Below are 27,770 nucleotides of genomic sequence, written 5' to 3'. Positions count from 1 at the left end.
ACTCTAAGAATGTGTTTTGTTGAGAAGAGCTCTGTTACCCTCTTATTTCTGATTTGGTAGGAGGGTCTTGTGCAACTGGATTCCACTGAAACATTGAGGGCTGAAACTTTTGTTTAGTATTATTTTAGTACAAAATGATCAACATAGTCATAGTTTACTAAATCAGAAAACGACATTAGAAGCCAGTTGCATATGCCCACCCACGTTCTCCCCATTTTTCAGTGTTGAAGAGTATGTCTTTCATTCATGTTTGTATGAAGAAGTGCATAATACTCCCTTCAGCCTACCACAATTCCCAGAGAAAGCTTGTTCCAGATGTTGAGAGGAAATTAAAGAGAAAAGCTCCAGGAGTGAGGCAACAGCTGGATCTTCCATACATTAGGTGGTCACAATTAGAAGATTCCCTTAATGTCAAATTAAATGTGACTAAGAAAATGGCTGATTAAAAAGTTTATTTCTTACCTGTCGGGCCTAGAAATGGTCATCGAGTTGATATTTTTTAAGCTAAGAAATAATTGCATGGTTTTAGCAAAGTCCTGTCTTCAGTAGCTGAAGTGGTGAAAGAAACGCCTTCATCTTCCTCATCTAGTTGTAGACTACCAGAAGATAAGCGAATCCTGGCCATAGGTGACTTTATTCCTTTACCATACAACGAGTAGTAGTCTGGCTTAAGAATCTCTGATTCTGAATCACTGGACTCGCTAGCTATATACCTCTCTGCTGTAGTCTGATCCACCACAACTGCTGGGAACTCCTGTTCTGCAAACATACCTGGGAACAGGTCTGCTTTACGACTCAGAGCAGGACATGGCCCTAACGGTCTAAATTCTGATCCAAAAGGAAAACGAATCATTTTCATGTCTGATTGACTCTGGGACCGTTTAGGGGTTTGCTCTTGAATGTTATATGCAAACGCATCTTCTAAATTGGGGTCTTCCTCTTCTAGATCTACATTGATATTGCCCCTACCACTAGTCCTGGCCATAGCTTCTTGGAGTTCTTGAAGATCTTGCTGAATGTTCTTCATTCTGATATTCCTTGGGCTTCTTTTGGCTGGCTTTATTGCAGTGGGTTCTCTATAGCTATCTGGTCTTACCCTTTCATCTGCCATGATTGGAGACCTCCTGGGCACCTGGGGTGGTTTGTCCACATAAAAAAAGACTTGGGGAGGCATAATATCAACCTGCTGCGTAGTATAAGGAACATAGGGCACATCTGTGTACATTAGCTGCCTTGCTGGACTCACTTTGCTTGTGAGGCCTGAGGATATGCTTATGTGATTGTCAGCAAACTTAGAACTTGTTTGGAAGGAGCTTAGAGGAGTCCTCTCCTCAAAGAAGTCTCTGGGATCAGGTTCAGGGTCAGTGCTAAAGACAGAGTCTGAATAAATAAAGGAGAAAGAGGAACTGCTTTGGGATTGGTGTAATGATGTGGGGTCTGCCTCTGGTTTGGAACGTTCCAGCTCAGCTGCAAAGGTCACCTCCACTGCAGAGTTCCTCCTCCTGCTATCTAACAGGGGCTCAGATGCATGCACACCATTCACATTTCGGTAGTACCCGCTGCCATAAGCCAGTCTCAAATCGTCCACCTTGAAAGAAAGGACAAGATGAAAAAGGGGGGGAAAAACATTAGTGTGGGGACATGGTCTTAAGTTAGAGACAAATTTCGAAAGGAAGATTTTAAGAATGGATAAGGGAGAGTAATTAGGCGAGTACTTTGTAGACTACATGAAAATCCCACAACAAAACCCTCCCCTGTATTGGACAACTAATATACAAATTAAAAACCATTTTTTGGTGTGTTCTGGTCCTAGTAGGAATTGAATTCGTGGCCTAGGCACTGTCCCTTAGCTTTTTCGCTCAAGGCACCCTACCACTTGAGCCACAATTACACTTCAGGCTTTTTGCTGATTAATCAGAAATAAGAGTCTCACAAACTTTCCTGCCCATGCTGGCTTTGAACCTCGAACCTCAGATCTGTCTCCTGGGTAGTTAGGATTACAGGCCTGAGCCACTGGCACCTAGCTTTTAAAAATCTTTAAAAGATTTCACAAATCATTTCAATCTATGTTCTAATCCATGATGGACAGCTATTGAAGAAAGAATAATAATTTGTACCATATCCTGGGGGGAGGGGGGAGGCTGGGAAGGGAGGTGAAGGGTAAACAAAGGAGGAGGCTGCAATGCTTGGTAAGAAATGTATGCATTATCCTGCCCATGTAATTGTAGCCCCTCTGTACAGTATGTTCTCAAATAAAATAAAATAAAATAAAAACAATGGACAAGGAAAGAGAAAAAAAAAGAATGTACAATAGTTTTTGTCTATAGCATCTCATTTCCAGCCTCCAAGTTTTATAGATACTTCAGGTTTCCTTGTGTCTAAAAAAGTTTAGTAGCTATATCAGTGAACCATGAATCTTGCATGGTCTGACTTTCCTTTGCTGTGTGACATCAGGTAAACATTCTCCTCTTCCTATTCCAGGCTCTTTCCTATTTTCTGTAGTAGGAGGTGAGGAGAGCATGAGAGTGTCATATACTTAGATGTACCATTCATCATACCTGAGACCTTTCAGATAAAAATTACGACTTGAATGAAGTCATGTGAGTTTATCATATCATAATTTTTCTCCATAGAAAAATTAGCCAGTGGCTCACGCCTATAATCCTGGCTACTAAGGAGGTTGAAATCTGTGGATTGTAGTTCAAAGCCAATTTACCACCAAAACGCTGGAAGTGGAGCTGTGCTTCAAGTAGTAGAGCAATAGCTTTGAGGCAAAAAGCTAAGGGACAGCACCCAGGCCATGAGTTCAAGCCCTAGTAGGTCAACAAAGGAAACATGATTAACAAAGTTTATACTACAGAATTCAAATGAAGACATTTCTGGGTTCTAGGCAAACAATACTTTCTCTTGAAATTAAGTTATACATTCAACAACAAAAAAAAACCCTAAAATATTAAAACCTCTACACAAAATCTAATGCCCTTCTACAGGTTATTTTCTCTCTTTCCATTAATGAGTATTAATTATAAAAGGGGTTCACTGTGGTATTTCCTAATGCACATATTGCACAATGATCAGATTAGCCTCCTCTATTGCTCCAAACATTTAATTTAAAAAAATATATAAAGCTATAGAAACATCTTTGTATCTGCTTTCTGCAAGAGGATAACAATACAGGTTGCAACTGGAAGGTATTCCAGTTCCTTGCAGTCTCGAAGCTACACACCAGTGGTAGTTTACGAAATGGCTTATTGGCAAGAAACATTGAGCCAGCAGACCTCCCTGGGAGGCTAGTCTACTCCAACAGAGTAACCTTTATGCACACTGGGAGATTGTCACAGAATCAATTCTTGAACCATTTGCAATTAGGACAGATTACATTTATCCAAAGAATTGTCAGAAACCTTACTTGTTTTGACACATCAGAGAGAATATCTGGCGATGACCTGCACTGTCGTTCATGGTACTGAGATGGGTAATGTTTCCTAAAGTCACCCAAACAGAGAAGTCATTGAAATGGCCATCCAGGGAATATGAGGAAACACATTCATCTTAAAATTCAACTTAAAACCAGTATAACAGAGAAGCAAAACATGTTACCTTTCAAATGGCAAGCTCTTCAACCTTCCTTTTTTCCCATATTCTAGAAGTTGCCTTTGGGTTCTTCCACTGTTATAACAATGAAAAGAAAAAACATGAATACTATCACAAGCTAATAGGCTACTAAAACTTGAAAGCCTCATTCATTTATTATTGAAACCAAAAGCATCTGGATTGTGACATAACAGCAAATCTCTGGCTATCCCATGAATAATAACACCTCCTATTCATGAACCAATAATATCACAATTTCAACTAAACAACCCCAAATAAGAATTTTTTCATTTAAAAAAACCCAACTGACTCTTAAGTGACACACTATTTCTTATTAAGATATTTATCTGGCTTTCCAATCCATAGTGGAAGAAAAGCAGCTAACTAAACTGTGGAAGAGGATTGCTCCAGTCAGGCATACACTAGCAAAGAAATCCAGCTGACTGCTGGGAGAAATACAAGAGCCAACAAAGAAATCACAAGAATAATAAAACCCCCAAAGTCTGGGCCATTTATCACTGTAGTGCGAGGCCTGACATGCCTCCTCCTCCCTCAGGCCAATGCTGCACTACAGCTGCCTGCAGAGGGTAATAAGTGCTGTTTATAATAACTCAGGTCATTAAGAAAAGGGCAAAATATGCTCCGTATCATCTGTTTAAGAAGGCAGAGATTTGCAGCATACACGTTGAAAAGATTCCATCCAAAATAAGGTGGTGTGTGTGTGTGTGTGTGTGTGTGTGTGTGTGTGTGTGTGTGTGTGTGTGTGTGTGTGTGTGTCTGTGTGTGTGTGTGTGTGTGTGTGTGTGTGTGTGTTTTAACATCTCAATTCTTATTGGGGCAGGCTTCCTTGCTTTGAAAAATCCCTTATGTGGAAGTATTAGCTTAGGGTGTTTTGGTCTTAGCTAAGACTTCTGAAAGCTTCTCCCAATGAACTCCTAGGCTCATGTGTTCAAGTAAAAACAAGATCTTAATCCCCCTCCCAGTCCTTCCTCCCTTGCCTCTGAGGTGTGACCTGTGGTGAGGAACTGCCAATGTACTATTGCTCATTCATTATTAATCCCCTATCCCCTTCCAGTGCTTTCTCCACTCTACCCACCACCAAAAGGATGCTGCTGAGCTTTCCTTTCCATGGCCTATGTTAAAACTGCATATAGGAAGTGGCGCTGTGACACAAGTGGTAGAGTGCTAGCCTTGAGCTGAAGAGCTGAGGGACAGTGCCCAGGCCCAGAGTTCAAGCCCCATGACAGACAAAAACAAAAAAACAAAAAAACAAAAAAACAACCCTGCATTTAAGGAAACAGTAGGTCTATTGAACATCTCTCTCTCTCTCTCTCTCTCTCTCTCTCTCTCTCTCTCTCTCTCTCTCTCTCTCTCTCTCTCTCTCTCTCTCTGTCTCTCTCTCTGTCTCTCTCTCTCTTTTTGGCCAGTCCTGGGACTTGAACTCAGGGCTTGGGCACTGTCCCTGAGCTTCTTTTTGCTAAAGGCTAGCACTCTACCACTTGAGCCCTAGACCCACTCTTTCCAACTTTTTCTGTTTATATGATACTGAGGACTCCAACTCAGGGCTTCATGCTTCCTAGGCAAGCACTCTACCACTAGGCCACATTCCCAGCCTGACACACACATCTTTTTTTTTCAAGCTGCTTGTTGCAATTCTGTTGTAATCTGTTAGGTAGAATGCCCTTCCACCTGCCTCCTAGTAGGAAGTACTAACTATGGCATACCTCAAATGAGCAATTTATGGTATAATCTTTCAAATGTCTCAGATGAATTCTCTATTGCTTCTGGAATTCACACTCCTCTTATTGCTGTCCATGTTACTGAAAAGAAGTAGTGTGTGTAGTATATAATTCATTACCTATAACGGAAACTAGAGCCCTTGCTGCAGAGGAGAGTTTTGGGCTTTGATTTTGGCTCTTCCGAAAGTCTGAAGAAAGCATGATACTCCACACAAGACTTCCAGAAAGCCTTACAGGCATCTCGGCTGGCCATGGTGAACTCCAACGTATCCTTGCACAACACCTGTGTAAACCAATTTCCATCAAGCAAAACATCCTCCAAGAATATCAAAGACCTTCAAATCTTAAAGCCTTTCAACTCTTGGGCCAGTGGCTGAGGCAGCTTCTGGTTTTCCACTTTGCTCCCCATAGACTTCACAGTTACTGAAACCAAATGATTGGCAACCTTCTGAAAAGCAGACAGGGACTACTGCTCACAAATAGAACCTTGTGTAAAGTTCTTGTATACTCCCCTTACCTTAAATGCTTTCTTTTACCTTGTCTCTTCTCTGCCAGGGATGTTTCTATGAAGTTGTAAATTAGGTGAAAATGAACCCTCAAAAGGTACACTTTTGTGATAACAAGAAGTTAAGAAGTTATAAATGATCATCAGGAAAGAGGCAGCAGATTTCCTTGTAGATGTCAGGGTTTTTATAGGATGATTACATGTACCACATGATTACATGTGCCTTTTTAATGTACCAGCTAGAAACACTTCCTCTTTTGTGCTTTCATTCCGTAATGTATGTGCTGTTTTCCTTTTTTTTTTAAAGCATATTTGAATCTGTCCTAGGGGAGTGTGGCTTTCTAGACCTACCATTCAAGTTTGTCTCATTCTACCAACCCAAGACCACATGCCATTCTCATAATCTCATTTGCAACTGCCCCACCTACCTGTTGTACTGTTCTCCCCCACATTCTTTTCCAGGTTCCTACCAGTAGTCCCTGGCACTTTCTCCATTAGTTTTCCACTGCATCTGATTCCCTCAACTGCAAATACATACTTTCATAAAACACCAGGTTCCAGAGAATGAAGCCCATACTGAACCTTCTGCAGGACAAAATTTTAGTTGATGTGCATGTTTCTTTTCTCTCATAATCCTCAAATAGCATCTTTCCTGGCACCTTTATCTCACCATAGACAACACAAATGCCCAATCATTTCTGTTTTACTTTTACCCATACTGAGACTTGAATGCAAGGACGTGTGCCCTTGCTCACCTTTTTTTCCACTCAAAGCTGGCACTCTACCACTTTGAGCCACACTTCCACTACTGGTTTTCTGGTGGTTCATTGGAAATGAGAGTCTGATGGACTTTTCTTGCCTGGGCTGGCTTTGAACTGTGATGTTCAGATCTCAGCCTCCAGAGTAGCTAGGATTACAGAAATGAGCCACTAGCACCTGGTTATATTATATTTCCCTCTTTTGCTTAAATGTGTATGAACTGCACCTCCTGCTTGGCTGGCACATAAGATTAGGAGTTAAATAATTTTTAAGGGAATTAGGTGATGATGTTTTGTAAAATGGAGAAGAGAACAACAAATGGTTATTTCCATAGACGGAGATCTAGTCACTCCCATCTGACTCATGAAATCCCTCCACAGTAGTTTCCATGGAGACTTGCCTTTCAGTCCAGCTGCCCCATGTTTCTATTACTTTATTTATTCAGAACTGAAAATCATATTCCTTAGTGGTTTATATTAAGCTAAAATGCGACTAAAGCTCTAGCTGATGTATGTAGAGGCAAGAGAAGAGGCATCTCACCTCCCCAGGGCCAGTCAACTGTCACTACTCATAACCACTTGCAGAAACAATCAAGGAATTCTAAGTGAACAGGAAGCAAAAATAATTTATTAGAACCTTACTTACCAAAATATTGGCATGAAGTTTGATGAGGAAATGTTTTCGCTTAAAACTCAACTTACGGATTTTAGCCCAGTTGAAAGTATTAATCTTTGTATTTCCCTATAATGAAACAGATAATTTCAGAATGTGTGAACATGAGTGACTTTGTAACCTAGTACAAATATGATAGAAAATGTACTGCATAAACAGGACCATTATGACCTATCTCTTGCAATGACTGATCTTATTGAACTAAGAAGCTATAGCTAAGCATTCCAGATAGGACACAAGCTGTTCTAGAATGTAAGCAAGAGAGGAAATGCCAGGGGAAAGCATAAGCCAGGATCCTAAGATTACAATAGGAAAGATTGATATTTTAGTTTCTTTAGTTTCCTCTCTGTTTTTCCAAGTTTAACTGCTAATTGAAAAGGTTGTTTGCACTATTGACACATTTTTCTCATATACCTTCAATAACTCCTCACTTCCTGCATCATGAAATCTGGGTAAGATTTTTCTTCTATGTTAAAAACAGTCATCTCTCTCTCACATTAGTGCTCCAAAACACCTTTTTGGCTTTCTCTCCTGTGGTCTCGCCATTCTCCTTACCCTGAATGCTTTCCACACAGTAAAACATCTCTCTCTCTCTCTCTCTCTCTCTCTCTCTCTCTCTCTCTCTCTCTCTCTCTCTCTCTCTCTCTCTCTCTCTCTCTCTCTCTCTCTCTCTCTCTCTCTCTGTCTCTCTGTCTCTCTCTCTGTCTCTCTCTCTCTCCTTCTTTCTTTTCTATGTCTGAGACTGGGAGTCAAACTAGGTACCTGATGCTTTCACTCATTGGCTGGCATTTTACCAACTGAGCCACATCTCCAATCCCAATAAAGCCCTCTTGTCCACTCTGATACACCTTCCATAGGAGATTCTAATTTCTTTAGTCTACTCATATTTCGTAGCTTTCCTGGTCTTCCAAATAGCTGCGCATGTTTCTTCATTCGTTTTGGTTTGTTTTGCTTTCTTGTTCATCAGGTAATCTACTCACATAATCCAAAAAGGTAAAACTATACACAAAGACACATATTATTGAGATGTCTGGTCCCACTGCCATTATCTCTACCTTTGTCCCCATCTACCCATTCCCTACAAATAACCACACTTACTAGTTTCTCATGTGTATCTGTTATACAGATAGATTAGCTACTGCTATGTGTAAGTCTGGTATTGAGCACTATTTCTATGGATCTTCACAGTAAGTTATAAGTAACTCTTTTGTCTCTTTCATGTTTAATGTGTTTCTATTTTTTATTAGTACATTTATTAGTACAAAGGAGCTTCCTTGGGATATTACCACATGAGGCAGGATAGGTAGAAGAGAAAATGGGGAAATTAAAAATAATAAATAGAAAACAGGCCAGACCCAAAAGTTAGAACCAGAATTAAACTGAGGAACCAGAGTAGCAAGTTCCCCTCTCACCACCGTATTTTAGATGCTAAATTGTAAGAATAGGAAGAGATAAAGGTGCTGAGTGTATCTTCCTTCTCCTTTGAGAACATAAGAAGCTGCTGGGTGCCAGTTGCTTGCACCTGTAGTCCTAGCTACTCGGGAGGCTGAGATCTGAGGATCATGGTTTGAAGGTAGCCTAGGCAGAAAAGTCCCTGTGAGACTCAATTAACCACTCCAATTAACCGGAAGTGGAGCTCTACGTCAAAGTGGTAGAGTACTTGCCTTGAGCAAAAGAGCTCAGGGACAGCACTCAAGCCCTGAGTTCCAGCCCTAAAACTGATAAGGAAGAGGAGGAGGAGAAGGAGAAGGACGAGGACGAGGACCAAGATGAGGACGAGGAGGAGGAAACTTCAAACTTGATAAATTAAGGTAAAGACAAAAAACTGGAATGCATGTCTGGCAAAGGGAACTCCTGAAACTCACCTAGTAGCTCTGCATTTTGGACCAGCCTGTATCACATCTCCATGTTGAAGAATAATAAATAGCATCCATTTGGACCATTTGGAACCACTGTCTAATGATTAAGGGTTACTAATCTAGATGAACTCAGCTCAGAAAGTATAAAGGCCTCAGAGAATAGCCACCATTTTCAGTCTTTACTGCCATTCCTTGTATGAGGAACTGAAAATATTTCTCCATTTTTCTATCTCTCCCTACTTATCCCATCGTACTAAAATAAATCCTTGCTAAAACTTCTACCTTATAAGGTTCTCCTTTTTGAGACACCCCTTGGAATTCTTTTCATGTGTAGATCAGAAGTTCCTGTCATTTTGATTATAAATTAGGAAGCTGAGGGTACCCCCTCATCCCTTATCCCTTATTCTTCATCCAGGGACAAATGCATGTGTATAATATAACTTTAGCTTCTTGACTGTGTCATGCTTTATTCTTTTCAGTGCCTTTGTATGTTTACTCTTTCTTTGGAACATCTTTCCTCATCTCCCAACCTATTTTGTTGGCCTGGGTAACTGCCACATGTCATAGCTTAAATGTTAAGCCCCTTTCATCTGTATTACCTTAGCACACCATACTTTCATACTTTATATGTAATTACCTATTGTTTGTCTTCTCTCTATTAGAATGTAAGTTCCAGGAACTCAGAATTACTCTTATTTACCTCTATAGCTCTAATACCAGGCATAGTACAGATGCATAATTAATACATGGTGGGGGGGGGGAAGGGATGACTTAATAGATGGCTGCCCAACTGTGCAAATACAGTAAGAATTATTGAATCATTGTGTAATCTAAAACAGGTGAATTTCATGATATGCAAATTATATCTCCAGAGATCTGTTTTTATAAAGCAATATACAATGAAAGAACACACACACACACACACACACACACACACACACACACACACACACACACACACACACAGAAAAGGCATTTAATAAAAGAATATCTTTGTGGTTGAATTTGTGCTAGAGAAAACAGAGCTAATTAACATCTATACTTTTTTTTTTTTTTTTTTTTTGTCGGTTGTGGGGCCTGAACTTTGGACCTGGGCGCTGTCCCTCAGTTCTTCAGCTCAAGCCTACCACTTTACCACTTGAGCCAAAGTGCCACCTCCGGCTTTTTCTGCTTATGTGGTGCTGAGGAATTGAACCTAGGGCCTCATGCATGCAAGGCAAGCGCTCTACCACTGAGCCACCTTCCCAGCCCAACATCTATACTATTATTAACTAACCAGGAAAGGATACAACATGATGGCCTTGCTCTCTTCCTTCCCCATCCTGTCCTATATAGGATGAAATAGGAAGGTCAGAAGTTAAAGTGAATGGTTAAGTACTCCTTCCTAGGACTGAACTCCTGGGTATGTTGCCCATCAGTGTAACTTTTGTGGTGAATAGTTTACAATCAACCAAATGGAAATGCCAAGATTCCCTTAGCTGAGACCTTGCCCATCCTGCTTTGTGACTTCAGTGTTTTAACTTGGTCTTGTGGTCAATGCACCTGAGGTCAATTCCTGCTTTCTCACAAATGATATATTTTGAACTTACATAGATATCTACCTGTAATTCTTTTCTATCATTTTGAAGGTTAGGCAAGTACCCTTGTGGTATGAGCTACGAGCACCTGGTTCTAGAAAGAGGTTTTTGTTTGTTTGTTTGTTTGTTTTAGTAGATTGAAAATGTGCTGAAAAACTTCTGGTAATGCTCCTTGGAGTGAGAATTAATGATAGTGGAAGACCAGAGAGCTAACAGGTGGCCAAATCTGAATAAACTATCAACTATTGCTAGTAGGGCAGGGCACTAAGTCCCTACCAGCTGGCATCAGAGGTGTCTTCCAATTAAAACAATAGTGGACTGGGCACCAGTGGATCATGCGTTTAATCCTAGCTACTCCAGAGACTGAGATCTGAGAATCCTTGTTCAAAACCAGCCGAAATAGAAAAGTCCATGCGATTCTTATCCCCAGTTCACCACCAAAAAGCCAAAAGTGGAGCTGTGGTTTGAGTAAGATAGCACTAGCCTTAGCAAAAAATAAAGACCAAGCCCCGAGTTCAACTCCAAGTATAAGTGTACACACACACACACACACACACACACACACACACACACACACACACACACACACACACATACACACACAATCTACCAATGAAAAACAATTCACCATATTTGGGAGCACCTCAGGGTGCCTCTGGAGGATCTGGACAGTGTCACAGCCTCCGTTTCTCAGATGTTCAAGCCCACTGGTCTTGAATTCCAAAATAGCCTCTTGACTTCATCTCCCTACCATCCTGGCATCGAATCGAATCAACATTGGTCAACTATGGGTTGCATATAAAAGAAAAATATACTCAGTGGAGACAGAGCTTACCCAAAACATTTCCAAGCCTTACTCCCTCTTCTAGCATTGGAAACTGACACTCCAATTTGAATGCAGATAACCACCCTGCAGTCAGGTAAAGGACCGGAAAGGAAAGAGTTGTTACCCGTAACACCAGTACTCCCATGTGAGCAACAGCCAGGTGAATCTGCATGCCTTCACCATCACTGGCAGGCTGAGGTCGGATGCCATACATATCCAGCTTTCTCGCTACGTCCAGTAGCAGGATGTCTGATTCGGCTGGGCTCCTGCCACTGCAAAGGGAGAGGAATTATGAGCCTAATAAATGCAGTAAGAATGATGCTTCCTGCCTGGGAGCACCATGAGGAGTCAGCATTTTCCTGAGCCTCGGGGTTCTCAAGGCTTAGGGGCTTACTTTTAAGAGTCTGCCCCCTGTTTTACTGTCCTGCACTGGAGAAACAGATACCAGTGAAAGTACTTACGAGTGTTGCTGATGAAAGTGAATGATCTTGCTCTCTAAACAGTCTTGGTTTGGTAAGTACCGAGTTTGTGCCAGATGCTTCCTAACTGTTTCTTCATGAAAGTCTCCCAGTTCTGCTGCATGACAGAAAAGTGACATTGTTCACATTTACACTAAAATGTTTAGCAATGGAGCACTTGGCAAACCTTCTGCTTTCTCCCCCAAGCCGACCTTTCTTTTTTATTGTGAGAATACCATACAGAGGCCAAGCAGACCTTTCTCTACAGTCACGATAGCCCCATGGCTCCCATCACAAGCTTTCCATATATTCATATTACTATGGGAATGAAACAACTGGCTGGTTTTCAAATCAGAAGCAACGAGTTGCTATAACATTTCAGTACGGTAACTATGAGACTCATTAACCACATACTAAAGGACCAAGATTAGAATTAAATATTTTGTTAGAAGTTTTTTCTTCTCCCACCTTTTTTTTTTAAAAAAAGAATCTCTCCTTCTTCCAACCAGCACATGTTATAAATTGAATTTTGTCTTCCCAATGTGTATATATTGAAATTCTAACCTGCAGTACCACCAAAAGCAACTGTATTTGGACAGAGAACCTTTAAAAGGTATTAAATTGCAATTAAGAATATTAGCCAGACCCTGGTGTCTCATACCTAGCTACTCAGAAGGCTAAGATCTGAGGTGTGCAGTTCAAAGCCAACCCAGGTAGGAAAGTCTGTGAGACTCTTCAATTAACCATCAGAAAACAGGAAGTGGTGCTGTGGCTCAAAGTAGTAGAACACTAGCCTTGAGCAGGAAAGCTCAGGGACAGTGCCCAAGCCCTGAGTTCAAGCCCCAGAACTAGAAAAAAAAAGAATATTAATCCACTCTGACTAGTGTCCACATAAGACAGAGAGAATTTGGACATACAGAGAGATGCTACAAATGTAATAAACACACAGAAAAAGGACTCTGGTGATATAACAAGAAGATAGCCATGTACAAACCAAGGAGAGAGGCCTAAGCACAAACCTCACCTGCCAACACTTTGATCTCTTGGATTTCCAGCCTCCACAATGGAGAAAGAAAAATAAAACTTCTGTCATTTCAATTTGCTCCAGGAAAGTTAGAATGAACTTGTGACTTTAAATGAGCATCATTATTCCACAATACTGTGAAATTTGGGAAATTATGTAATCACTTAATCACAATTAAAAAAAAAGAACCTCGGGGAAGGTAGAGAGGGAAGGGATGGTAAGGGGAAAACAATGGAGGGGGTAACAATGCTCAGTAGGCAGTGTACTCATTACCTTGCTCATGTAACTGTAACCCTCTGTATAGTATCTTTACAATAAAAAGTTACAAAAAAAAGAAAGTAAAAAAAAACAAAACTTCTGTCATTTAAGCCACACAGTCCATGGTACTTTCTTGTGACAACCCTTGTGAACTATCTCCCTAATCCCCCCACACACTGATTATCCATTATCAAAAACAGGGGGCTGATAAAAATGCTAAGTACCTCGCAAGCCAGGCACAGCTAAGTCTTCACTCTGTACATTGAGAGTCTAGTAAATCCCCAGCTATCAGAAATCCCCAGCATATGAATCATTCTGAAAATAATGTTGCCCTTTCCAAACAGCTAGCAGTGTATCCAAGATCATAATTTACTCTTTTCTAGATGCTTCCAGCTTATTGTTATAAATATCTATTGCAGCATTGTGCCTATACAGGTTACAGTGGCATTTAGGGTTATCTGTCTCTTAGTTTAAATGATTTCAGACTGTTTTGACTTTTGAATTCCTTTGTCTTCTTTGTGATTGTTATACTTCTCTATCAGATTTATAGTTACTTCCTGGTCATTGACTTCCCTCTGAAGGCAAAGTTTAGAATACTTTGTTCTCAATAGTGACTTTTAATCTAAGATAAAATGAGAACAGAGATAACCACACCTGTTAGCAGTATATGTTCTATGGGAGTATATAAATTCTCCATGGAATCCTGTGGTGTTTTCCGATTGAGTAAAATATGCAGACAATGGGAACAACATTCACCAAACAAGAAATTGGAGGAAACTTCTCCAACCTGTTGAAGGTTATCTATGAAAAACCTGTAGCTAACATCATAATCATACCACATAGTCAGAGACTAAATGCTTTCCCTTAAAACCAGAAAGTAAACAAAGATATCTGCTCTTTCCACTTCACTCAACATTCTAAGTATAATCAAGCAACAAGAAGATATGTAAAGAATTTGCACTAAAAAGGAAGAGATAAAAATGTCTTTACTTGGAGTCAACATGATCCCACATGTGAAAAATCTTAAGAAACCCCCTCCTCCCCCCACGCAAGAAAACTATCAAGAATGAATAAATTCATTCACGGGATTCAGGAAGGTAGCAAGGTAAAAGATTAATATATAAAAAGTAAACATATTTGAGTATACTAGCAATAAGCTAGCTCCATTTATAGTAACATTACAAAGAAATAAATGCCACAAAAATTCAATAAAATAAATATAAGACTTATTTACTGAAAATTATCAAATGTGGCAGAGAGAAATGTTTCAAATATCTATGTAGGTGGAAAGCGATTTCAGGTTCATGGACTTGAAGATTCAGTATGATTAAGATGGCAATATTTTCCAAAAGTGATCTATATACAGTTCTGATCAAAATTCTAGCAGAAATTTTTGAAAAATTGACTTGTACTCTTAAATTTTACATGAAAATACACAGTATGCAGAACAAACAAAATAACTGGGAAAAGGCAAAATAAAGTTGGTGTATATACACTTCCCTATTTCAAAACTTACATCAAAGCTAAGTACTAAACAGTGCATAACTGAAAGTCTTGGCTTGAGCCCTTAAATTGGTTTTGGACAAAAGTGACAAGACAATTCAATGAGGAAATCACAGTCTTTTCAACAAATGGCTTGAGTATAAATGAACATCGACATGCAAAAATATGAAGTTGGGGCGTGGGAAGGTGGCTTAGTGGTAGAGTGCTTGCCTAGCATGCATGAAGCCCTGGGTTTTATTCCTCAGTACCACATAAACAGAAAAAGCCAGAAGGGGTGCTGTGGCTAAGGTAGTAGAGTGCTAGCCTTGAGCAAAACAAGCTCAGGGACAGAGCCCAGGCCCTGAGTTCAAGCCCCAGGACTGGGGAAAAAAATAAAGTTGGACCACTGCTGCAACATGCCATACAGACAAGAATGAACTCAAAATGGATTATGGCTCAGAAACTAAGAGATAAACCTGTAAGATGTAAATAAAAACTAGGGTAATATTTTATAATCTTAAGTTAGGCAAAGAGTTCCTAGATACAGTACCAAAAACAAGATCCACTAAAAATAAAGTAGGATTACATGAAAATAACAAAAAATGTACTTCAAAAGACAATCTAGAAGTGAAAAGACATGATTCTAAAATGAAAAGCATAGTTTGTGAGAGAAATTTGCAAATCACCTATCTTATAAATCAGGCTTTGTGTGAAAACACAATCCTAAGATAACTCATTTTAAAATGGACAAAAGTTTTAAGTGTATATTTTTTTCCAGAAAATATAGAAATAAACACATGAAAAGGTATTCATCATGATTTACCTACTAGGGAAGTACTAACTACAATTGCAGTAAGATGTTTCTCTATCTGTATCAGAATAGCCATAATAAAAAGGTAGGCAATACCAAATGTGATTCTAAATCTGCCTCTGAAATTGCGCCCTGGTGACTCATACCTATAATCCTAGCTACTCAGGAGGTCGAGATCTGAGGATTGTTGTTTGAAGTCAGCCCGGGCAGGAAAGTCCATGAGACTCTTATCTCCAATAAATTCCTCAGAAAAAGCCAGACGTGGCACTGTGGCTCAAGTGGTAGGGAGCTAGCCTTGAGCCCAAGAAACTCAGGAACAGTGCTCTGGCCCTGAGTTGAAATCCCAGGACTGGCACAAAAAAATTATATATATATAAAATAAATAAATGTGCCTCAGAGATCTGTTTTGATGTTATAGAAATGTTCTAAAACCTGGATCGTGGTAATGATTACATGAGTTGGTAAATTTGGTAGAAAACATTATGCTGTGTAGTTTAAATGGATGAATTTCATAGTATATAAATTCTATGTCAATTGAGCCATTTTTAAATTTACACAAGCATATACACATGCATACCCCAATCTTTCAGATTATTGAGTGCAAGATTCTATGTTGACCCTAAGGAAAACCTAAGAATACTTAAGGCTGTGTTAATTTTTCTGAGTGTAATGCTATAACAATCTAGCTCTATAACTATGAATACGTATCAACAGTGACAGAGTATGACAAATTTCTCTGTCCTGCAAACTCTTCTTTATCTGGGCTTCCTACTTCTTCCATTTCCCTTCTGCTTCAATGGCTTCCCATATCATTAGAGTCATGTTCAAGGTCTTAATATATTTTTTTTTCTCTTTGGTCAGTCTTAGGGCTTGAACTCAGGGCCTGGGCACTGTCCCTGAGCTCTTTCACTAAAGGCTATTGCACTACTACTTTGAGCCACAGCTCCACTTCTGGTTTTTGAGTGGTTCATTGGAGATCAGAGTTTTATGGAGATTTTTTTGGGTGGGCTAGCTTTGAATTGCGATCTTCAGATCTCAGCCTCCTGAATAGCTAGGCTTACAAGTGTGAGTCACCAGCACCTGGCTTAATATTAAGTCCACCATGATTCCACTCCCTTTCTCACTCAGCCCAAGCCATTTATCAAAGCCTTTTTGTTGTTTCTGGAACATGAGGGCAGGTTCCCACCTCAGGCATTTTGCTCTGGGTGCTGTCTGGAACTTTCTTCCACTGGGTTTTCTGAAAGACTTACTCTGTTGCCTCCTTCAAGTCTTTGCTCATACATAAGCTCACCCTCACTGTCTTATTTACATATTCAGTAAGGGGGAAGAAGACAGTCAAGAATTTATTGTATGTACCACAAAATTAAGAAAAATAAGGGAAGGGGAGAATCAAAGGGAAATGAAAATATTGAAGGGGTGACACAGATGCACTGTTTACACAAACTGCTTTGTTAAATGACAAAAATTCAATAAATATCCTACAAAACTAAGAAAAGTGAGGGAAGGGGTGGGTAGAGGAGGGATGGGTGAGTATGTTGAAAAGGGTGATGTTGATCACACTGTATTCATAAACTGCTTTGTTGAATGACAACTCATTTGTACAACAACTTAAAGACAGTACAAATATTTTTAATTAAATATTCAGTTCCTCCTCCCCAAATTCCCATCTCCTTTCCATGTTTTCTTTTTCTCTAATTGGTCTTAGCACCTTTTAACATTCATGACATAATTCATCTTTTAAAGTTTGCAAAAGTAAGAATTTGCATTTATTTTTATTGTTAATATTAAGTACTTGTATGAAAGGGTTATAATTCTGTAAGTCAGGTTATAAATACAATGCTTCTTGTACAATGTTACCCCTTCTAAAGAAAGGGTATTTTTTGTGCTGGTCCTGGGGCTTGAACTCAGGGACTGGGATCTGTTCCTGAACTTTTATGCTCAAGGCTAGTGCTCTACCATTTAAACAGCAACTCCACTTCTGGTTTTTGGGGGGATGGTTATTTGGAAATAAGAGTCTTGTAGACTTGGGTTTTCCTGACTCGGCTGGCTTTGAAGTATGATTCTCAGATCTCAGCCTCCTAAGTATCTAGGATTACAGATGTGAGCCACCAGCACATAGCCTAAAGGAAGGATTTTTTACTTAGTTCACACCCAGTGCTTTTAATAGTATCCAACACACGGTAGCTATTCAATAAATTTGGGGCGAATGAATAACAATATATTACAAAGGAGGAGACTTCACTTGAAATGTACTAATTGGGTTTAGGAGGGAGTACCTATCTGGCTTGAATAGGCCTCGTTCTGCTTTTGACAGTGGGATGTGTAAAATGAGAAGGTCACAAGGTGGAGCTTTCTGAATGTCTAGAATACAACAGGCATTCAAGAAATACTGGAGGAAAGAGTAAATGAACAGATAAACATTCTGTTTTCTGCACACAATCATAAAGTATAAGTTTGAATGGGATTAATTGTGAAAAGCTCACTCTTGGAAACTTCAGCTGTTTTGCTATGGAAAGAGCTATTAAAGTCTGCTATGCCTGGAATGGCCACTAGGGAATGCCCAACCCCATATGGCAGAACTGTTAATAATGAAATTGGGATTTCCCCCAAAAGAGGCCACCTAGGAGTCCTACTCCCTTGATGATTACTTTAACAGGAGCTAGTAGAGGAGGATGTTTTCTCTATCTCCTTCACCCCCACACCCCACAAATATAATACTGGACATATGTTTAGTGACTCTGGCATTCAAAATAATGCTTCATTTTCCACTGTTCCCTAAACAATCACTATGTTTGAACAATGCATCATTTGGCAGTCTATATGCCCACAATTTCCTTCATGCTGTTTTCTTTACCTATCATTACCCACTCAATCTGTGTATGTCCCTTTAAGGCTCAGTACAAAAGGCAGCTTCTTCACCAGTGCTCTCTGATTTCTACCGCTCTTACTGCCTACTGCCTTTTGGACATTTGTCCCACCTGGGAGTCGCTTGACCAACACTGATTCAGACACTGACCCTATCCAAGCAATTCATTCTGAAGCTCCCTATGAAATCAGAAATTTACCATTTATGGACTGGTAGGAAGGTAGGGGACAGAGGTCAAAAATGAATTTATGAGACTAACAAAAAAAAAAATCGAAGCTGTGATCTTGCTGGATTAGCAAGGAACACTGTATTCTTGGGGAGGTCTCTCTAAAAGACCGAGCAAGTCCAGCTGGCCTTAGAAGAGATATTATCTCTAGCTACCCAGACCCTACCCTCAGGACTTCTGGAGCAGCCTGGTCTTCTCCACGTGTGCTTTCTTCCTAGGCAGGCCGCTCTGTTCCCCAGGCCTATTTCTGCCATCCTTCCTTATTTTTTTTTCTAGTCTAACTACTTGGCTGTTGGAATATGAGGAACTCTAACAGAGGCCTGAGGCCTTTTTCCCTTTTAGCCTCTTTCTACCTGCTACATTGTTTGCTTTGTTCTCTACCACTATGATAGAGAGCAACCAAGAAATCATACTGAGCGAGACACTATGTTGCAGAGAGCACGTAGCAGATATATATCCTGGGGCAAACCGGGGGAATTGAGGCCTGTCTAGCCATTTCCATGCCCAGATTTGTCCAGACCAGCTCCTGGCCAGCAAGCCTAACAGCAGTAGTATGCAGGTGGACTGAGGTAGAAGAAATCAGCATTTGCTTTTCATCTTCAAAACCACCCCATGAGAAGCTGTGTCAATATTTTATTTTCTAAAACCTTTTATTGTTTAGTCTAAGGGTGATGGACAGAGGGGTTACAGTTACATAAGTCCCATGATGGGTACATTTCTTTTTGGACAGTGTCACCCCTTTTTGTCACTATTTTAAAGACAAGGACATTCAGAGAAGTAAGTAGACTTGTCGTGCAATTAGGAAATAGTAGAGGTAGGATTTGATTTATACCCCAAATGGCTGAAATGAAGCAAGATTGTCCTACTACCTCATGTCATTCAGCTATACCTCTGCCTAGCCTTCTCATCTTAACCACAGCGTAGAGCCAGGCACATAGAAGATGCTCAGCTTCATTCTCTATCTGGCTAATAAGCCCCTACATAGAATTTACTTACATTGTAAGATGTGAGACACCATCAATGCTGTGCAGTTGTCACTGCATGGAAGCTTTTCCAAAGCCAAATCCTTCTTTATTTGAAGAGTAAAAAGATACCTTCAAAGAAATTAGAGGGAAAAAGAATCTCCTGAGAAATAGAAATAAGAAAGATACAAGATGATTTAAAAAAAAAAAAAAACAAGAAAAAAAGGAACAGTGCCCTGGTTAGTCAGATGTCCTTTGGGGATGTTGAGTAAGACACAGGCATTGGATCAGCTGAGTTGGTGGCTAGGACTGGTTTGGGTATAAAGCAACTAACTTGAGGGACTTGGCTAATCATTCTCTGGTGGTTTTTGCCATGGAGCAAGCCATATCTCTAGCTAAAGAGAATGGGAGTTCCACAAAGTATGAGTGCTCAAGCGGTCAGCGCCTTACTGTTCACAAAGTACAGTTGAGTATGCATCACAAAACAACCACGGAGGCTGGTGGAGCAGAAGTCATTTTCATTTTACACTTATTCTGCCAGGGGTTAAGTGTTTGGGGGACAGGTCCTATTACCCAAAGATACTGAAACTGTGACTACAACTCAGGCCCTGCCAAACTGAATCCAGGCTACCATCAATCCAAGAGTATATTTCAGAAATCAAGGCCTCGTGTCTCTGTGATCAAGGTCCAGCCCAGCACTTTATACCCAGTAGGTATGGAACTAACAGCTTCTAAATGCAGCCACACCACCATTTTTTTCCCATGGAAGCCTTACCAGGAACCCATAAAATGCAGGTTGGCACAAAGGCTCTGCCAGATCGAGAGCATTTGTACCATATGTGTAAGGCCATAAGAAAAGAGAATCAACTTTTGGGGGAAAATTTATAAAACAAAGATTCTACTGCTGAGTGCTTTCTTTCACTATGCAAAGAATGGTTCTGTATAAAATATGTTATTTTATACATAAAAACATTAACTATCAGCCAGGAACCTTTGGTTTATGCCTGTAATCCTAGCTACTCACGAGGCTGAGATCTGAGGATTGCAGTGCAAAGCCAGCCCAGGCAGAAAACTCTGTGAGATTCTTATCTCCAGTTAACCACCAGAAAACTAGAAATGGTGCTGTGTGGTTCAAGTGGTAGAGTAGGCCTAGAGTTCAAGCCCAGGACTGATACCAAAAAAAAGCTGGAAGTGGAGCCATGACTCAACTGGTAGAGCACTAGTCTTTAGCAAAACAGTTCAAGGACAGTGTCCAGGCCTTGAGTTCAAGCCCCAGAATCTGAGCACACACACACACACACACACACACACACACACACACACACACACACACACACACAAACACACACGGTAATCAACTATTGCACATCTCCCTTGTTAAATGTGGTTTTCTAAATAAAGTTCTATATGGGATGTTTGAGTCACTAATGCCTTGAAGGCAAGATGGTGGATCAAAATTAATTGCAGATGATGGATGAAAATCTACATTGAAAAAAATTTTATCAGGTGGCTTTTCAGGTTACAGAAACATTCATCACTATAACTCTTCAAATTGTAAACATTCTTAATGGATCAGAAATGTTTCAATTAAAATTTGTGTTTGCAAACCATTCTCAGATGTCCATGTATTAGCCTTAAACAAAGCATCTTCATGACGTCAACTACAGGTAAAGATTCTCGAATGACCATTAAGGGAAAATTTAGGAGAGCCCTAACCTTTGCCATTGATTGTTTTTAATTATAGATGTAAATGTGAATCATCAGTGCAGTTGCAAATAGAACGTGCATTTTATTTGCTTTTAGGAAAATAAAAGGAAACTTCTTATCATTTGACACATTCCTCGCTGTTAAGAAGGCAGCTAGCTCGCTGCTACAAATACCAAATTCTTGCTCTGAACAGCTAATGAATCATTTATCATTCACAGTGATATTTTTCATATTTTTGAGTTTTATCTTCACCAAAATTGGTCCCAATTTAAAACTCAATTGAAATAAGTTAATACTGCAGGCTAATATAGATGCAGAGTTATCAAGTGATCTGAGATAGTGGCCTACAACTCACAAATGTGGAGAGAACCAAGAGAAAGTAGGGGAGAGGCTCTGAAAAGTAAGTTCTGCAAAGACCTCTCAGCAAAGCTCCACACCCCTCCATGCCAAAGGAGGTGAGGTTGAACTGGCCCTGAACCATGTAGGAGGGGAGATGTCAGGAAGAATAATTGCCAACATCCTGTGATCTTGACCAAGTCACTTTACCTCCCAAGAGATATTTCCTCATTTGTAAACTGAAAGGGCTGGGCTAGATTATTTACTAGATCCGGTCTATGTGAAAGAATCTAAATGTGAATAAGGTCGGGGGGCCGGGGGGGGGGGGGAGTGATATTCACAATACATCCCTGTAGATGTAGGCTTGTGTTGTAGTGGTAAAGAGCATTTTTCATAAGAACATAGCCACAATGCAAAATACAATCTACCTATAGGACACACACACACACACACACACACACACACACACACACACACACACACACACACACACACACACACACACACACACCATTTCCAATGGCCAAGGAAATCTCTCGCCATCTTACCTATGCTGATTGAAATAGCCTCATGAAGAACATGCCTATAATGGCAACAGTCCATGACATAACCACCAAGGAGCCACCCAGATTTGCTTCTACTTCTAGAACACCATCCCTCCTTCTCCCTAAAGGCCTAATCTTTTGGAAAATTTAACATCTTGGGACCCAGTCAGGTCTTACTTCTAGAATGACTTAAGGCTTCTCTCAACAGAGAGCCAGTCTATTCCTTGTTACACAGAGAAGAGGATTCTCACATTAGGTCATGCAGCAGATACACATGTAACACTCTACCTTGTAAGCTCTTCTCGAAGATGTCCAGGGTCCACTGGGAAAAATTTCACCATAAACTTGAAAACAACTTCCTTAGGATCTTAAAACACAATATCCCCATAAGTTTTATTTAAATGTCCATCACAACAGTTACAAGTCTTTACAATCACACACAAACACACACAAACACACCCCTCCACTTCCCTCCCCTCTCCATTACTCCTTTCTACAGCTTCGCATAGATTTCCATTTTTCATATGTCCAATGTTGATAGTTCAGGATTGTCTGAGGATGAACATAGCACTTGGGAAAGTTCTCCTATGCCTCTCCTCGCCTTTCCTCCCTCTGAGTAAAGATGTTTCCCTTTGGGGCCTCCTGTGTCCTCTGTTAAGAAGTGTCTCACCTAGGAAGGTAAACCACTTGCTACTTGGGATGCTGCCTTCCTGCCTGAGAGAAGGCCAACTTCAGTGGAGCAGATCACTATCACCTGGCCTATGGAGCTCATAAATGGAACTAGACACACAACAGGACATCCCTTTCTATCTGAAAGCATACTTCTGAAAAATCACACCTGCTGATTCTCATACCTACTTGCATTTGAAAAGCAGAAATTTGGGGCTGTAGATGAAATCGAATGACAGAATACTTGCCCAGGCATGCATAAAGCACTGGGTTCTCTGCTCAACATGGCAAAAATGAACAAGAAGACATTGTTAATATCCCAAATCACCACATATAGCAACATTCACCAAATAAATAGTTGCTGGGTGTCTATCATGCCCAAATATGATGCGAGGCAGACATTGGAGAGTACAAAAAAACCCACAAATGATTAAGAATTCCCAGACCAGTCTGGTAAGAAAGAAAGTCACCCAGTCCTCACTAACCCCCCCCCCCCCCGCAAGAAAAAAGCACTGTGGAGAGCACAAGATTCACAAAGGAGTTTGGAAACATCCAAGGCAGTCTTCCTAGAGGAGTCAACACCTGAGTAGTAAAAACGCAGGATTCTCAGTTCAATCTGAGTTTCAGTTAATAATTGCCTGAGAGGTACTTCCATAAAAAATATTCTCTGTTTATCTGAAATTCCAGTTTGCTAGGGTATGCTATAATTGTCTGTGAGGCCTACCCTTAAGATTCATTTTGCCAATGTAGAAGTGGAAGAATACAATTGGTTAGTGGCAAGGGGAAAGCTGGACAGGTAACTGGACCCCATGAAAACAAAAGATTAAACTTCCAGGGTAGTAGGGAGTCATGGAGACATTTCAAGCATGAAGGAGAGGAGGTCAAGCATATATTTTCAATAGCTCCCTCTGATAGTAATGTAGTTCAGAAGATGATACAATAATATGATAGATCATCATTACACAGTGGGAACAAAGAACTGTGGGAAATATCCACGTGTAAAGAGCAGAAGGACAAAAGAACCAGCAAGAGACACTGAGAATGTTATCTCAAACCAGCTCAGGATACATGGTGAAAGTCTGTCTCAATCAAACAAAAGTGTTCACCAAAACCCACTTGGGTCAGAAACAACTGTGGAACCTGTGACACATTCAACCTAAAAATGTGGCCCAGGAATCTCCATTTATCCAGAAGTACCAGTGATGGTCATGCACACTGCAAATTGAAAAACATCCCCACTACATTGTGAAGCATTGGGGCAATCTTTCATCCATAGTAGGTATTTGCAACGTGGACTGACACAAAGGAGCAATGTGTGTGATGGGATAAAACTAAGGGATGTTCAGGCAAGAGGTGAAGGGCACTGCACATTGTCATTATGGATGTTAGGGGATGTGCAGTGTCAGTGAGCTGTCTTGCTAGGGCCAATCCTCTGCCATAATTATCCTCCTTCTTCAGATCTACTCGAAGATTCAGCGGTGTGAACTGCTTCATCTCAGGCAAAATTAAGACAATTTTCTCAATTGCTAAATCTCCTGGATGTGTGAAGAATTGAAATCATATTATCCAACTCCCTTCCGCCCTTAATATTAAGAGGAGTTGAAATCTTTTTCAAGTAGGAAATGAGGCCTATATTCCTTAAAGGCTTTTTTTTCAGTACTTACTTTTTACTTGTTTTGTTATAGGCTTCAGAAGTTCCAACCAAACCTGCAATCACATTAATGAAAAAATTGGTAGAACCTGGCACTGTCTGCAGCTTGCTTTCTCTTTTTGGTACCCGATAAAGGTCAACATGAAATGAGCAAATGCCAGGACTATTTAGACTTCTAATGACAGACAAACAGGGCCATCATAAAGATGATGCACCTTCCTCACACTCAATCGTCCCCCTCATATTTTCTGCCAATAACAGTGGACATTGTTGATCTATAAACTCTTTGTTGTTGACATTTGAATTATTGCTCCTCTGCCTCAGTGTGATGACAGAGGTGTCACAGACGAGGCTCATTAGTGCCTACAAAGACTAATGAAGGCATTTGGCTCCACATTTGAATCCTGCAGTCCCCAAATGCCAGCTTAATAGACCTAATGAACTTTTATGGAAAGGTGCCAGATTACACATATGCCAAGGCAGGTCATAGCAGAAGAACACTATGAAAACAAAAGCCTAAGACATGGCAGGAAATGTCTCCTGCATATGCTCCTGTGAGGTTCATAGTCTTAATTCTGGGGACTGAGGATCTGCCTCTAGACAATCAAACTACAGAACATGTGATGAACTGTTCAGACTGACAAAATAGAAGCACAAGGCAGAAGAGTTTGGTTTGGCACAATGAGGAAACGGAAATAAACACTGAGGGAAAAGGTAAAACTTCGTGATTTTGTCACAAGGTAAATTTTTTCAAAATCTTCCATCAGGGAGTAAAGCTGTACATACCTGGATACAAACTATATTTAAAAGCAATTCAGGGCACCAAAACCTAGCAAGGTGCTGGGTGGTTCACACCTGTAATCCTTGCTACTCTGGAGGCTCAGATCTGTAGGTTGGGGTACAAAAACCAGCTTGGGCAGACAAAATTCTAAGAGACTCTTATCTCCAATTACCCAGCAAAAAAGCTAGAAGTGGAGGTGTGGCTCAAATGGTAGACTGGTAGCTCTGAGTGAAAAAGCCAAGTGAGAGCTTAAGGCCCTGGATTCAAGCCCTACTACTGGCACAAACATAAAAGACACCAAAACCTTGGAATAAAATCGAACTTACATTATTTCCAGAATGACTGCAGAATTCTAATCCAAAATATTCCTTTTCAGCAAGATTGAGGTGGCTGCAACTCAGGTTAAACAGTGCTTTCCCAGAGGACTTTTGCTAAACAAAACAAAGAGATCAGAGTATACACAACCTGTTATTGTCACTACACTGTGGACTAAAGACACAAGGAGACTCCAAGTCCACATCTTTTAAGTACAGTTTAGAGAACCTTTAGTCTCCTAAATGCTGTGGAGACCTTTACAAATACAGATGTGTCTCTCTACCCATGGCCTTAGCAATATTTCTAAAACATCTTCAGACAAATGACAGACCTCAGAAAAACAAGAACTGTGCATTAAACTATGGCTAGATGTGCAAATTTACCATTTTAATGGAAATCCTGCCTGCATTCATATCCCAGGCAATTTGATTTTCTCCAAATTGACAAATGGTTTGATTGAGATATAAATCTGACCCTTTACTGCCCTGCTTCAAATCCTTCAGTGGGGCTCTCTCTCTCACTCTCTCTCCCTTTCTTTCTCTCCAGCCTGACGCTTCCCCCGGTAATAATCACAGCCAGCTCCCAGTTCCCTGTGCACCTCAAATCAAGTCACTTCATGCCTCTGTGCCTCTAGTCCTGTCATTTCGTTGCCGCAGTGTGCCTTTCCCACCTTCCTTTGGCTTGTCTTTCTCCAGCTCTTCTCAGATGTCATCTTCCCAGGAGAGCTTTCCTTGATGTTATGGGGGGGGGCAGACCTGGCGCTCTTGAATGTCCTGGCTTACCTCAAACATGTCACTTGTTACACTGCACTATCTCCCTTCCTCACAGTGAATTCTCCCCTAGCTAGGACAGGCCTTGCTTTTTTTTTTCTTGTTACTTTTCAGGTTTGAGAACCGGATGGACTCTCAAATGTCTGTCAATCTCCCAGGAAAATGAACCAAATGAATCCTATGAGTTCCTTGCACAGATTCCATTTTGTAGCTTGGCCCACTAAATCTACATGTGAAGATACTCTGTTTACATAAGCCACACATTTTTTTTCTTGTTCCTAAAACACCCTCCCTCCCTCCCCCCCCCCCCACACACACTGTGAGCACAAAGCAAATGCCTTCCGTAGGATTCTCTGACAACAAGAGCTTTGTCGAACACTGTGCAAACTCTGTTTGAGCTCCGTGTGGCTGGGGCAGATCTTCAGCCACCACTATTGCCTAACCCCAAGAGCTGTTGCGGGGCGGCGGGGCGGGGGAGGGGGGGGAGGTGGTGATGGGAAAATTGGGCCCTGGCTGATAGGCATAAAGACATACTGCTGAAAAACCCCTAGTTAAAGAGTCACGAGGTCCTCAGAGTGCTGCAAAGGAAGCCTGGTGCAAGGAAAGGGAGCTGGAAATCACCGACCCTTAGAATTAACGGCAACCTTGAGAGGTCACAAGAGTCCATCCGCCTCCCCCCCCCCCCCCCGCCCCCACCAAGGCAGCACCACACTGCACAGAGCTCACATCTGGGATTTAATAGCTTCCAGGAAGGCGGCCCACCTCCCCACTTCCCTCATGGACCAAAAATACGCCCCTTCTCCCCACCCCACCCCCCTCCGGACTTCCCTCCACTTGCTTACACTGCCCAGGGCTCGACCAAATCGAGATCCATTTGGGTTAACCATTGTTCTATTTTTAAACGCAAATAGCCCACAAAGGGTGAAATCTATTGCACCCCAGCACCTGGAGAGCGAGTTGCTGCATTGAGGGACCAGAGGTTTGGATTGATGTGGGAGATTGCGTTTTGGAGCTGCAGTCCAGGAAAAGGGAGAGAGCACTGGAAGAGGAGGTGGAGCCTGGAAGAGGGGGCGCCTGGCTGGGGGGGCGGGGGGGGGGGAGAAGGTGTGTGTGTGTGTGTGTGTGTGTGTGTGTGTGTGTGTGTGTGTGTGTGTGTGTGTGCCTATGTGGCAACCTTGCCTAGGGCAAGTGCTGACACAGACCATTCCAGACAGATGAAATCGCTCCTATTTTTAAAGTCCTCCAGACAAGGAGCTGCCACGGGATTTTTATTATGAAAAAAGAAAGAAAGGAAAGGAAGGAAGAAAGGAAAAAAGAAAGAAAGGAAGAAAGAAAGAAAGAAAGAAGAAAGAAAGAAAGAAAGAAAGAAAGAAAGAAA

The 27,770-nt window shown here is 40.9% G+C and overlaps 1 protein-coding gene across 1 annotated transcript; it reads right to left on the bottom strand.

The window, feature by feature from the left end:
• Nucleotides 1–477: 477 nt before the first annotated feature.
• Frmd7 (FERM domain containing 7) lies at nt 478–27,279 on the bottom strand. Its single transcript, XM_070039308.1, has 12 exons — nt 27,235–27,279; nt 25,634–25,738; nt 24,540–24,582; nt 22,495–22,573; nt 19,653–19,750; nt 11,993–12,107; nt 11,656–11,803; nt 7,243–7,338; nt 5,453–5,616; nt 3,601–3,669; nt 3,410–3,485; nt 478–1,588 (listed from the first exon to the last, which is right to left on the bottom strand). Exons 1-12 carry the CDS (start codon nt 27,277–27,279, stop codon nt 500–502), a joined length of 2,127 nt encoding a protein of 708 aa, XP_069895409.1. The 3' UTR covers nt 478–499.
• Between the last annotated feature and the right edge of the window lie 491 nt (nt 27,280–27,770).

This window comes from Dipodomys merriami, unplaced genomic scaffold (genome assembly GCF_024711535.1).
Source record: "Dipodomys merriami isolate MVZ:Mamm:240054 unplaced genomic scaffold, mDipMer1.0.p SCAF_3, whole genome shotgun sequence".
Lineage (NCBI taxonomy): Eukaryota > Metazoa > Chordata > Mammalia > Rodentia > Heteromyidae > Dipodomys > Dipodomys merriami.
This window is presented reverse-complemented; position numbering and strand designations above follow the sequence as displayed.